Here is a 14,730-nt window from a genome sequence, read left to right as displayed (position 1 = left end):
CAGTCCTTTGGGAGTAAATGTGGCACAGTGAAAGAATCCTACACACACAGGTAAGTTTAATAACCATAACAAAGAAAATTAAAAAAGGTAAAACATGTGTATGCATGGGGTAATTTTGATCCTGTACATGTAAGTCAGGGATATCCTATAGAAAGAAACTTTGACCCACAGTCTTGAAGAATAATGCAATCAATGGGTAAAAGGAGCAACCACGGGGTCAACCATATGAATTCAAGGTTGGAGCACGAAAGGCCTGGGAGACATATTCAGAGTAGTAGCTGGGGCATGAGATGCACCCAGAGGGTGATGTGCAGGGACTTTCAGCTGACAAGTCTGCAGAAGCTCACACAGTAAGTGTTAAGGAGCCATGAGCAGGATCCAAGCATGCCCCTGACTTTCCATGACACCACTACCACACACACATCATCTTTTTATTTCCCTAGCCCACTGCAGTACCATCAGTCACATTATACAAGTGCTTACTACCTGATTATAGAGCATCTAAGCACACAGCCCAGTGCTTTAGTCTGGTATTTTGACATTTACTTTAAGATATGAATACTTCAAATGCAAAGGCATAAATATTCAGAAAAAGACCTTTTAAACGTTTGGTCACGTAACTCAGTATAACATTTTTATATCCCAACCCTTCATATCATTATAAGGAATAGTAGCCATAGTTATAGTAGTAGTTATAGTTATAGTAATAATTTAATGATGATGATAATTAATGATGATGATAATAGTAATAATAACAACAACAACAACAACAACAACAATAATAATTCTGTAATCCACACCACCTTGCTTTCTCAAGCAGACAAGAGACACAACACTCCCACCCCTAGAAACCTACTGAGCAGCAATCTTGATGAATTTTTTCACCAGCTGCACGCGCTTGCCTAGCTGGCTGCAGAGCAGAATCTCCGTGGCCACCCAGAGCTGGACCTCGTTACATCTCTGGAGCAGAAGGCTGAGGTTCACAGTGTGCTCTCCGCTCCCCTGTCTGCTGAATGTGAAGTAGATGAGCTCTTGCTGAAAGAAACATGGATATTTTTAGGTCAAGTCAAGCTGGTGCAAAATTCAATCACTTTACGAGCTGTTTCAAGACTCTCCTATATCCTTAGTGTGTTAACAGCAAATATAGCAGATGACTACAGAGTGGATTCAAACTAGCGAATCTTTAGTTTATTTGTATCCTTAGTGTGTTAACAGCAAATATAGCAGATGACTACAGAGTGGATTCAAACTAGCGAATCTTTAGTTTATTTGTATCCTTAGTGTGTAGTGTGTTAACAGAAAATACAGCAGATGACTACAAGGCAGATTCAAATTAACTTATCTTTAGTTCCTTTGTAACCTAGTGCATGCCTCTTATGGGAGTAACCACATTGCACAAGCACAGAGATAAGACACTATAAGATACTTTGTTCAAAACTGTTTACCTAGAAGCCTTATACAACCTCTTCCACCCTCAAATATAAAGATATCCTGGTACAAAATCTGGAACATTCTCAAGTTTAAACCACAGGACTAAAAAAGAGTGCCTACATATGCCAACAAATGACACTGGCATTTGCTACCACACATCAGGGCCAACACAAATTATTATGGTATCCTCAGAACCACCCACAACACTGATGAAGCTGAGGTTACTGTAGTTTCTCCCTCACTTTTTATTAGTAGTCTATGAAGGGCTAAAACGTCGTTTGAGACTAGGTCTCACCCTATTGCTCAGGCTGATCTTGAACCTGTGGCCTCGGTGACTCTCTGGCCTTAGCCTTCCAAGTATTGAAAACTATAGGTGGGCACCACCATGCCTGTGCATGGCATCTCAGGCGGTGCTGACGGTTCTGGTGTGAAAGCTGCCCCTCCTCTGAGAATTAGTGTTATGAAGACATCATGAACAGAAATAAAACCGAGATTAAGGGCAAAGTGCAGAAGTTCACAAATGCAAGCCAAGACCAGTAACTATTTAGTGTGACCACGGGCAAGGCAGTAAAGAGATTGGTTTGTAACTGGGTGAAAGGAACCACACTGCACAAGCAGAGGCGGATCCATCTTGACTGACACTTCCACTAGCCTGAGTGAGCTCACAACACACTCAAAATGGCTTACAGTGCTGAAATGTTTTAATGATAAAATATGAACAAATTTAACAGATACTGTAGAATGAAAGGCTTATGGGTCTCTTAAAAATCAGTCATGAGTCCCTCCAGAAGGAAAGACTATGACAGAAGGAAGTGTTTCTTACCATGATGAACGCACCACATGGTTATAAACCTGTGGCACTTTTATCTCCTGATTCCTGTGAGCATTGCTACCACCAAGCTGTCAGTAGCACTTTGCTTCCAGCATACAATTCATAAACGTTATAATATGTCCCCAGGGAACATGTTCATATACACAAAATGTAAAATTTATAAGGTAGTATTTGAAGTTTCATAGCACATTTTAAAATTTGTGAAATATTCCTAAGTAAAAAGGTGAATGTATATATGCATATAGAGAAAAATGGAAATCTTAACACTAAAGGTAAAATTACTCTTCAATCTCATTACAGCATTATATATCAGTATAAATCTATAAAATCACATCCCCACAAATCATACTCTTGCCTACAGGTATCTGTACATATAAACCCAGCATAGCCACCCTTACCTCATACTAAACCCACAATAGAACAAGGACCAAAGAAAGCATGGTACATCGTCTGATTTCCCCAGGATGGGGCAGACTTTCGATATTTTTAATTCCTCTAGATAGCTTTTAGACCACAGTACCCTACCTAGCTAGCACAACTGTATAAACCCTCAAATGTCACACACACACACACACACACACACACACACACACACACACACACACACAAAGAAAGAAAGAAAGAAAAGAAAAGAGAAGAAAAGAAAGAAACCATTCAGTTGAATGTTAAAGTGACATTTAGCAGTTCTGAGTCTTTTCACTCTCTGCTTACCTCGTGGATTGAATTGAACAGACTCCAATCAAAACTCATTAATTCCAGAGCAAGGTCCCAAGTGTTCATCCCCAAAATCCTCATCGACCTTTGCTGGGATTCCTCATTTTCTGCAAAAGGATTCTAAACCAACAGACAGAAGCAAAAGGATCTTCAACAGTTCCCAAATGTTTCACAGTGAATTGGCTGCCTGTGGAAAGGCTCTAGAAACCCAGATTAGAGAAGTAATCTTTTCTGAGTGCACTTAATATTTCCCCTGCTCTGTTCACTGTCAGTGAGTTACAGCCAATTTAGGAAACAGCCCTGCAACAGTCAAATGTGATCAATGACACTTCACCCAGATAGCCTGCCCCTCCCCCACTCCCCCCACGAGCTCAGCCTGCCTCGCCCCCTCCCCCACCAGCCTCCCCACGTCCACAAATCTGATTATAAAACACAGCCCTGACAGACAGCATAATGAAACTGAAAGCCCTGGAATCACTTTGGCTTCTGGCAAAAATTAATGTGCCAGGAGGGTTAGTATAAAAACAAACAAAAGAAATGTCACAGAGCACTTCAATAAAGGCAGACATGGCTCGTACAGGAATTACCCTTTACCAGTCTCATCCCGGACACATGCTTACAAATTTTATTACAAGGTCCTTGGAAAGTGAAAAATCTGACATGAAATAAAAATAAAAGCGATTTTATTTAGAGCCCCCGTGACTAATTCTATGTAACAACTGCCTTGCTTTGGTTTTTCCCTCCTGGAGATGGGGGCTAATCACACAGGTAGGTTGCTAAGAGTACACTTCCTTCCGAATCTGGCATGAGACTATTAACATTGACAATACAGCCTTAACTCTATCACCACCTTTGAAGTTATTAAATAAGAAATTTGATATTTTCTCTAAAATTACTGGCACTTTCTAATTAAACTACACATTTCCTCATTTGAGAGTTTCCGAAAGACCGGAAATCGGCTGTGGTGTGACCCACTGATGGGGCACTTATGCCTGTCTACCGTCTATGAGGTCCCTGGGGGCAGTTTCCAGAATGGGTATTTCTTTTTTAAAAGGACAAGGCCTATTCTGCAAAAGTAAATTATGCAGATTACATGCCAGTTTTAGGACTTTGATGTTTATGAAAATGTTTGCTATTAAAAAGAAACAAAACAAAACAAAAACCTAACACAGCTGACATTCAGACTTCCCCACAGGGGAGACTGCCTGGCGAGCCTGTCAAGAACAAATGGCCTCTCAGCCTCTCCGAGGATGTAGTCCTGAGTCAGAGGCACTGACTAAACCTGTGAACTTATAGATTCTGTGGCGCAGAGGGAAGGTTTCTCAGGGATTGTCTGCTAGGGTGGGACAAGGCACTGAAATAAGACCAAAGCAGACTACAGCGTCGGAGTTAACAGCGGAATTATGGGTTAACCTGGCCTTTTGTCTACTTTATTTTCCCTCAAATTTGCCCTTTAGCACAGTTCTTCCACCATGTGGTTCCTCAAGGATGACCATTGCCCTATCCAGGCAATACTTTAAATTTTCTACTCTACCCTCCGGGTTTGATTTTGAGGAAGATTGGTTAATCCACGAGAAAGTGTTTGTGGTTACAGTGAGCCCTCATGCCATAGACCCCAACCATGCTGGATTTTAGGTAACTACCCTGAGGATGAAATTCCTAAATCTGCTACCCACAAGGACATATTCCAGGGTGTCCAAAGCAGCTGTAGAAAATGCTGGAGGGCAGGAGAGTCTTGGTCGTCTTAGACCGTAGCTCATGGCATCTGCTTATTTCCCATCACCCATGCCCACCTTAGCCTCTCTGAGAGGCCCTTTATAATAAAGCCCTGGTGAGGATTATACCAGGTAACTGTGGCTGAAGAAGGAGGGCATGGGGGACAGCTGGAGTGAGGGTTTTTCTTGGGAATAACGCTCAAAAGCAACACTTTAGACTGTTTTCTTTCATGGGCAAGAATAAAAATCAAACTCACTGTCTAGGAAAAGTCCCACAAAGCACTTCTAATGGCCCCTGAGACAAAATGTTTTTAAACGTTACACTGAGAATAATCTGAAGGGCAGGTTCATTTATACCTTTTCAAATCTTGCTCTTCACAGGTATCTGACATCCCATAGTTACTGACTCACTGCGTAAAGGGAGGGCTGAAAAATCTACCTTTTACTTAAGGAAATGGGACAGTCAAAAGGACAGGCTCTTCTGTCTCAGTTCAATGGGATCATTTCTCAACCCCATGCCCATACAGCTCCCCAAAAGAAAGAAGAGGCTAGTCACAACTTTGAATACTTTTTATCAGAAAAAAAAAAAGTAAGGCTGATTCTAGAGAGGCTAATCTCTTAACTCAGGGCTCTGATTTGTAAAAGATATGTCACTTGGCAACTCATGGTTGCAAGAGAAAAATAGCTTAATTTTTTTTTTTCATTATAAAGCATGAAGAATTGCTGAATTTGGTACTGGTGTTTCAAGGGACAGTGTCAAAGTCCTTACCAAAGTGTCAGCCAGATCTTTCCGGTAGACGTATATCCGACCAGATGCCTCCAGGGATTTGGAAATGGCCAAGTCATTTGGCTGAAATTCATGCTTTTCTTTATTTAAAAAAAAAAGGGAGAGAGTAGTTAGAAACAGGTGAGCCTACGAATTACATACGTGAATAAAACTTGCTCAAGAAAAATGTTTAAAAGTATGTAAACAGACTTCAGGTGAGTGCGTTTATTTTCGCATGCTTTGGCATGATGTTAGGAACATCGCCTCCTAGCGTGGCCCTCCTGAGCTGAACAGGACAGTTTCAGGTAGATGGGAAAATTTACTCATAGCCCCCTCTGTCCAAAATAACCTCGTGAGCCTGCACACCAGCATATTAAAGCGCACGTGCACTTGTTCCCACACTCGCACTAGTAATTAATCCTATATGACTTTATAATTATAAGCATTTACTTACTGTTTATACGTTATATTTAATTGGTTATATAACAGCCCATTACGCCACCATTTAATCATCCCTTGAACGCCGAACATTTAATGGCTTCCCTTTTCGGCCATATAAATTACTATACGTTAAGAACTAGCACAAGGCCTGGCCCGTAACAGAGCCTTGATAGATGGTTCTATGACTTCAGCAGCCGTAACAGACATTGCTGAAGTCAACGTCCTTGCATATAAATCCCTGTCTGTTTAACACATGGGCGAGCTTTTAAAGACAGACTTCACCCGGTCTGGAATGACTGAGCTAAAGGGAACGTTTGTAAAGCCTTTGACACAAACTACCAAACTGCTTACGCGTTCCCTTTCTAGAAAATGAATCGATCTATTTCCCTAACATCAGATATAAAGCTTATACGATGAATGAAAACACCGATGACTGTTTCTTGGAAGGCCTGCTTTACAAAATGCAATCCAAGGGCTGAATCTCTCTGCAGAGACAGCTTCTTTATTTCCTTATTGCAAAAGGCTTTTGCTGTTTGTTTCACGATTATCTTGTTAGATATAAATAAATGTACAACGGCTTCCTTAACTCTATACACACACACTTTCATCTTGAAAATTTTAAATTTTTACGTCTTATTACATCGTGATCCTGGCCAACAGCTTTTCAGAAACTTTTGGGGAAAAATCTTTAAAAAGGCTTCGGGGAGTTACCTGAAACTTACAAATTTAACGTTATCAAAGAAGGAATGCTTCTACACTCTTAGACAGACCGCTAGAATGGAAGAACCATTAAAGGGATAAGAAACTGTCTCAAAGGCATCATGTGCAATCCTTCCTCCACAGTAAGGTCGTGTTATTTAAATAATCCAAGCCATTCACAAAATGGCTCTCTGCCCGGCTCTGGGGTCTTCTTCTGCCATATCTCTGCACCTTTAGGCATGACTGAGATAAGAGTTTGCTTAACACTGTTATCTTGACAACCTGAAGCTGTTCTGTTACCTCAGGGCTCTCACCCTGTCCTATGTACACAGTGAAGTAGGAAGAAACTCAGTATCGGCTCCTCCCACCACACCCACTTCCTCTAGGACCATATTTCCTTCCACCGTATGCTCCTCCCATGTTCCTGCTACCACCAAAGTTTCCACTCTTCATTGGAGCAGAGTTGGAAGGTTGCTGGTTATACTTTCCAAAATTTCCTCCACCACGGTGGTCATAACCACCTCCAACAGCCCCCCATCCTGGTTGCTCTATCCAGATCCTCCACCACCACATCCTCCTCTTTCTCCTCCCTAACCTGGGCTCCTTCTAAAATTGCCACCCCCAGATCCATTATAACCATCTCCAAATCCACATCCACTTGCTTACCCATCAGATCCCCACCTAAAGCTGCTTTCTGATCCTGGTCCAAAAAATGCCACCACCACCACAACAAGTCCCCCAAACCAAAGTTTGCTCCTCTTCCAGTCCTAGAGCTTCAGACTTCCTGCGTCTCTTGTCTAGACAGTGCCTTTCTAACTTCTGCATTGTGACCATTGGTGGTGGGATGTGTTTGCAATATACTTTTATCCACAGGATCATGGGCATCAAAAGTAAGAAGTGAAGCCCCCTGGCTTTCCAGATTGCCTATCAGATTCTCACATGGTTCTGGGCTTCCAAGGTGACACGAGGAGAGGAGTCTGGAAAACCAGGAGCCCAGGTTGGTGAAATGAGAGACGATACCAAGGGTCCCTATTTTAGAGATTACTTGGAAGAATATGGAAAAGCTAACTGGGGACTCAGTGGCTGTTCTCCTTAGTGGGACTAGCCTGAGAGACGAATGATAGTTTTGATGAAGTTGAATATTGCTTATAACCACTTAGTATTCTGGTCGTTTAAAATATATAACACCTTTAACATATCTGCCTGAAACGTGTAATCAAAAATTCAAAGCTTCTGAGGAGATCCTTTGTTGGAGATTGGTCTGGTGCTGCTGTGTATTCAAATGCTAAATTCTGTACCCCAAGATCCGGTTGCCCCAAGATGAGGAAATTCTCACATGCACCAGCTTTTGTTATGCAAACCTTGCTCCACAACTTGAAACTATTGGTTAAATTAAAATGGCTACAACTACTTATCGGGGAGAATAGAGAGGGGTGGAGTTTGAGTTACTGGGCTGGGAGCTGCAGGTAGGGACCACGAGGAGAGGGAGGAAAGAGGAAGAGAAAGGAGCTTGGAGGATGAGAAGACAGAGAGAACAGGGGGTCTTCATTAGCCGTGATGGACCAGCAACACGTGCCAGAGTGAAATGCCTCCCCAGAACACCAGACTGCTGGAGCAGAAATAACCCAGGAAGATCGAAACAGCAAGTATCTGGGGAGCACAGCTGGGGAAGTCTCCAGTCTCGGGAATTAGAATAGGGGTAATCCGCCAGTAACTGCGGAGGGCCTAATAAATAAATCCTGGTTTGCGTCTCATTCAATGGAAGCCAGACAGGAATAAACATCATTCTTTTATTTTATAATGTCTTCCTTCAGTTCACTAGCCATTCCCATTCTTGGGGGTATGTTTCCTTTCTTAATAAGCTGTCTCTGTTTCTTAAGATCATTTATTTATTTATTTACTTATTTATGTATGTATGTAACGTGTATGAATGTATGTCTGCCTGCATGTTAGTGTACGCTGTGAGTGCAGTACCCAAGGAGGCCAGAAGAGGGTGTCAGAGTCCCTGTACCTGGAGTTCTAGATAGTTTTAAGGTAGGAACTGAACCTGGGTTCTGAACTAAAGCAGCCTTTACTTAACAAACAACCCCTCCCCACACACACACATACACTCTTATTAACATTCATGAGGGGTCCACATGCTCTGCAACGTTTTGCTTTGATTTCCCATAGGTAATTTGGGGTTAGAGGTTTTTCTGGAGATTTGACCCAGAGACTTATACAGGGGTAAGGTCTACATTTTACAAATAAGCTACACCCTCAACCCAGGATGGTGCTTTGTTTGGCTGTACAGTAAGAGTTCTAGGACCCTATTAGGCTTAGGGAGAGTGGCTTTATGTTTTGTTTTGGCTTTGCGAGTACAACTTGCGTTGACTTGTCAGACTATCTGACCTGCCCGTGAGCAAAATGGAGGCTGGAGAGATGTGGATGTGGAGTGATGCTCTAACCCCATGTGCTCTGAGTCCTTCTCTCCCTGAAGAACAGTTACTGAGGGTAAAAGGCCATGGGTATCTGCTCCTCCCATCCCCCGCCCCTCACGGTTAACACGGTACTTTAACTGCTCACACTTAGTCACCTTTTCTTTTTTGTATTTTCCTCCGGGCCAGTGAGACATCAGATTAAGATCGTAAGCCAGAAGGAAGCCAGTGACATTGTGATGTGACAGGCTCCAGTGAAACAGGGGTTTGTTCAGGCTGCACAGATCAATAAAGTCGGCTTGTAATGGACTTGGTCTTATTCAAAACACACAATAAAGTTTCTCGGAGGACAAACAAGGCCCATCAGGAGCAGCTGTTACAAGGGCCCGCTCGCCACAAGCACCTCAGAGGACACTGCCTCCCGAGCTGCGGCTTACTGTGCAGTTTCCTGTCTCCCAACAGAGACTAAGTATTAAATTCTCAGCCAGCAAGATGACTAGTTCAAGGCCACCTTCCCCCTAACCTCCCCACAGTAATTTAATCCTTTAACAATTTCTGAAGTTAATTTAAATATGAAAAGTGGAAGGCTTATTTAACATAAAAAAGTGCAGAAAGCTCTATAATACATTTCAAAACACTGGCACGTTTTCCTACTCAATTCTGAGGGAGGAAATTCAGTATCCAGTAGTACCCCCACTGTTGTCATGGAAACACTTCTGGTAGGCACCTCCTATTGTTACTGTGGTCATCCAGCTGCGGCAGAGAAAGGAGGGGCAGCATGCCTATTCTACAAGATGTCAGCTTCCTTCTGGAGGAGATCGAGCGAAAGATTAACATTCGGGGACAGAAAACAGTGTACCTCCAGAGAACATAATGGCCACCAGAGCCAGATCCTCTTCGGCACGCTGCAGCTTCTCGGCCACAACCTTCAGGATCTCCTGGGCTGTACTAGAAACTTTTGCCTTCACACTGATGTAGGAGTGCTCCGTCACATACACGTGGCAAAAAACTGCAGAAGTCAAACAACAAACAAACAAACAGGTCATATTCAGAGAATGGCGACCACGAGGGACAGACTCGAATCAAGCTGTCGTCTACCTTGCTGTTGTTTTAGGTGTAAGGTGTGAGCAGCTAGGTGACCTTGGGATGAGTACGTGAGGGTCCAGCCTGCCAGCATGTGCTTGCAAATGCAGGAGGCCAGGGACCACGGGGGAGCAGCTGACCCGTTTCCCATACTGCAAGGAATCCCTTGGTCACCCCATCATGGGCTTGTGATAGACGGTCTGCTTGAAGTCGCATGAGACCACACTCCACAGACTGTACTTTTGGACTCCTCCCTTGAGAGTTGTTAAAAACTCCCAAAGCGGTGTATCAAAATGTCTAACACATGGATTTTTATTTTACACTCTATTTCAAGACAGCCTCACTGGTCTGATCAAGAACTGTACACCTGCTATTAGGATTCTTTTTTTTCTCTTTCTTTTAAAGATTTATTTATTATATGTAAGTAAACTGTCACTGTCTTCAGACACACCAGAAGAGGACATCGGATCCCATTACAGATGGTTGTGAGCCACCATGTGGTTGCTGGGAATTGAACTCAGGAACGCTGGAAGATCAGTCAATGCTCTCAACTGCTGAGCCATCTCTTCAGCCCGCTATTAGGATTCTAAGTTTACCTGAAAGTATGTCTTTTGCCTTGGTGTTTGTGTGCAATTTTCTCAGTCATTCAAGAATGAGCTTCCAGCCCTGATCCATTTTGAAGTGCTGACGAGTTTTTAAATGGAGGTCATATTTCTAACCTTTAAAATTATTTTTTTTGTTTGCAGTGCTATTAATTATCAATAGGATATTATCACCGTTGGGATGAATGGGTCCCGGAAAAACATTTTCTTCACCATTTGCACAGTAGAGATAGTTTTACTGGTAATGAGCATCCCTGTGACAAGGTACTTCTTACTACAGTTCCCCTTAGCGTGTAAGCACTAGGGCCTCTAGACTAAACAGGTCAATGATATACTTAGATAGTCTGCTCTATACTTCCTCAAAGACAAGCAGGGGGTTATAGCTTTTGGAGAATGCCATGTGCTTTTTAAATAGCATCACCAGACTAAACCCAGGGAAATTTTTCCAGAAATGCAAAAGCAGCCAAGTCAGGGAGTAAGCTGCTGCCACTGGGGCACAAGTGAGCTCACTCCCTGCACCAGCCATTGGAGCTTTGCTTTGCTTAGGTTGCTCAAGGTGGAGATTCTGAACCAAGATCCAGTCTATAAACTACTAAATAGAGGTTGAGTTTATCCTTGCTTAATAAACTGATGAACAAGAAGAGGCCGGAGGGCCTCGCAATGCCCAGCTTCTTAGAAGCTCAGCTTAGCAAACTCCACAATTAAATTGTAAGAGAAATGGACAAGGAAGGCCAGCGATTAACGAATTAGGAGGTAAGGTAATTGCATTTGCTCTTTCATTGGGGCAGATGATAGTTAACATGAGACAACGGAAAGCTTTCTGCCAGAGGCACCAGACAAAACACCCCGGGGCAGAATAAACGAAGAGATTTTATATTGGAACTGTTCAAAAAGTCAAACAGATAGTCAGCCTCCACACGTTGAAGTTTAGCGTGGGGAGAAAGGAAGCGTGGGGAGCTTCTTAAGAGCATTCCACTCCCCTGTCTCTCCTGCCATTCCCTCAGCCTTTGCCCAGACAAGGAACCTCTGCCACCACTCAGGTTCTGTGGTAACAAAGTACACAAGCCCATGCAGGCTGCTCACCAGGACTTTCCCCTTGTGCCTGGTGAATGCCCAGCCTCCGTGGGCTGTTATGAGTCCTAAGCACTGACTCTGTCACATACATTCTGGGTATGCTCCAGAGTTACACAAGAACTTCTCCCTCAGAGAACACAAGAACCCACACCACAAGAACAGCCACCCTCTTCTTTTTGTCTGTCTTTTCTAAGTCTCAGGGACTGACTCAGCTAAGGCTCTGTGCACTGGCTTTGGTGGCCCTTCAGGTCAATCCTGGGCCATGGGCCAGAGTGAAGGTTTAAGGAAGAAAAAGCCAGGTTTGCAGCATCTTTTGTACCTCTGCTGCAGAATACAAGAGAGCTTTGTACACATATCTCTGTTCTTGCTTCCCGAACTAAGTATATTCCTGGTCTTTGAAAGAACACTTGCTTCCCAAACTAAGAATATTCCCGGTCATTGAAAGAATATGGTTTGAAAAACCATGTATTTGATATTAGCATCCTAGTCGTGACAGTTGCAGGCAGTTCTGTAGGAAGGAGGTGACTCTTGTACAAGGCTACTCACTTTCCTCTGTTTCGGCCACAGTTCCTCTATGCTGGAGCCAGTTCTCCTTAAGACTGAATTGATGGAAGAGGGCTTTATTCTGTGAAGAGGGAGGAAAAGAACAATGAACAAATAGATTCTGGCCCCCTGCAAAGTCACAACTCTTTACAACGTGTTCCAAAAGAACGTGACTAGTCAGGACTAGCCATTTTTTTTCCCTCAGCATATAAAATCTACCCATCTGATCTTAAGAGAAATAAAGATGGGGTTGCTTCAATCAACAAACGCAGGTGTCGGGATTGTGAGCCTCAGTGTGGAGCTGGGCCAAGGCCAGAGGCAGGCATACAGTCCCTCGGTCTATTCAGTGCATGCTGCTAGAGAAAACTTCAGGAACACCCGTGATTCTTTAGGAAGACACCTTCTCCACTCCAACACAGGCTCTGAGACACAGTTACAGCAACCTCAGCTTTCCTTTTCCAGTTTGCACAGCAGAACTCTGTGAGGTCATTTCATACTCCTGCCACTGGCTACTATGGCTACCCACATTCTGCCAAACACCGACCAGCGCCTCCTCTGGCCCTCTCATCAAGTTAGGTGGAAATACAACACACTGCTACCATCTCTCTTGTCATGCTCAAAGTGTGAAAACTCTTCAGAAGACTTCCTTACTCTCGGAGGAAGGAAGATCCTTCACTTAAGATTCTTACTTGGATTTAGAAGGAGGGACATGAATAGTTTAAAATTCAAAATTTTAATCAATTTGGGAACAGCAGGGAAATTCTGAGACTTTAAAGTGCACAAAAAAAATATGCATGGTATCAAGAAGTCAAATAGGTCAGAACACAGCGAGACAGTTAAGTGCAGGCCAACTGCACCCCTGGATTTCCCAGTTCACCCTGTTAGACTCTGGGCAGTATTCACTTTAATTTTAAGGAAATGCCAACTTGGACAGGGCAAGCTGTGTGAGCCACGACCCCCTCCCCCACAGATATGAAAGTATTTCCCTACCTTCTTCTGTGGTGAGTATAGGGCAAGCAGTGTGAGCCACATCTGTTCCCCTCCCCCTTCCCCTCCCCCAGCCTCTCCCCCTCCCCCACCCCACCCCTCCCCCACAGCTATAAAAGCATTTGCCTACCTTCTTCTGTGGTGAGTATAGGGCAAGCAGTGTGAGCCACATCTGTTCCCCTCCCCCTCCCCCTCCCCCAGCCTCTCCCCCTCCCCCACCCCACCCCTCCCCCATAGCTATAAAAGCATTTGCCTACCTTCTTCTGTGGTGAGTATTCATCAACAGTGCTACAAAGAGAAAGGTGAAACATGAGATTTCCCACAGAAGACTCATTTTCAGGAACGCTGTGGAGAACGTCATTCTTTAAAGAAGGCGAAGCAGAACCAGTGGGGTGGATCACTAAGTGCCAAGCCTGACGGCCCAGGATCTACATGGTGGAATGACAGAACGGACCCTAAAAGTCTCCGTCTGACCTCCACGCGCACTCCGTGGGTGCCGGTTTTGGTCGGTCGGCGCGGCCCGTCTGCTTCCATTATACTGTTGGCCTTTTTTTGTTATTATTACTCATGTTTGATGAGGAGAGGAGCTCACTGTGGGTGGGTTCCACCCTGGGCAGGCAGGGTGGTGCTGCGTTACACGGGAAAGCAGACTGAGCAAGCCACGGGGGACAAGCCACGGGGGACAAGCCACGGGGGACAAGCCATGGGGGACAGACAAACCACGGGGAACAAGCCAGGCGGCAGCATCCTCCATGTCTCTACCTGCTGCCTTGATTCCCCTGATGGACTGTAATCTTAAGCCAGGTAAGACCTCTCCTTCTAAACTGTTTCTGTCAGTGTCTTATCACAGCAATAGAACGTCAAACGAGAACACCATGGCATATCCACACATCCAAATAAATAAATAGATGAATGAGTAAGTAAATAAATGTCATAAAAGAGGGGTAAAAACGGGACAAAATAATGCTGGGATAATGGTGTAATCCCTACACTCCAGAGGCAGAGCCAAGGCAAGATGGTGCCCTGCCTGGACTGCATCCACTCAGGTCAGTCTGGACTACAGACCACCTCAAAACAAAATAAAAACACAACACATTACTTATTAATGTGCTGTGTATAATGCATCTGACATCGCGCTCCAAGTGTCAAATGAACACCTGTATTGGGGGGGGGGGGAGAAGCTACCTAATGAACACCTGTATTGTGCTTTCTACCCCCAGAATGCGAAGCTAATAATTAAGAGGAAAACTGAATTTGTCAGCCTATGGAAACACAGTGCACATAAATAGATGGCACGCGCGCTCTCTCTCTACCCTGCCCTGTTTGAAAAGCAATATGTATTGAACAGGAAAGACTCTGTTGTGTTGTAATAGATTTGTGGTGGGGCCATTTCCCAGCTAGCTAAGGAATCCATCCTCATCTCTAG

General features: G+C 43.9%; 1 protein-coding gene across 2 annotated transcripts in view; it reads right to left on the bottom strand.

Annotated features, from left to right (window-relative positions):
• The window catches only part of Rapgef5 (Rap guanine nucleotide exchange factor 5), a 235,007-nt gene that overhangs the window by 30,119 nt on the left and 190,158 nt on the right, over positions 1–14,730 (bottom strand). For both annotated transcript variants that reach the window (NM_001395143.1, NM_001047915.2), the window contains 6 exon segments: positions 857–1,035; positions 2,975–3,097; positions 5,462–5,559; positions 9,875–10,024; positions 12,321–12,399; positions 13,562–13,592. In NM_001395143.1, coding sequence (NP_001382072.1) covers positions 857–1,035; positions 2,975–3,097; positions 5,462–5,559; positions 9,875–10,024; positions 12,321–12,399; positions 13,562–13,592 — 660 coding nt within the window.

This window comes from Rattus norvegicus, chromosome 6 (assembly GCF_021556685.1).
Source record: "Rattus norvegicus strain SHRSP/BbbUtx chromosome 6, alternate assembly SHRSP_T2T, whole genome shotgun sequence".
NCBI classification, from domain to species: Eukaryota; Metazoa; Chordata; class Mammalia; order Rodentia; family Muridae; genus Rattus; species Rattus norvegicus.
This window is presented reverse-complemented; position numbering and strand designations above follow the sequence as displayed.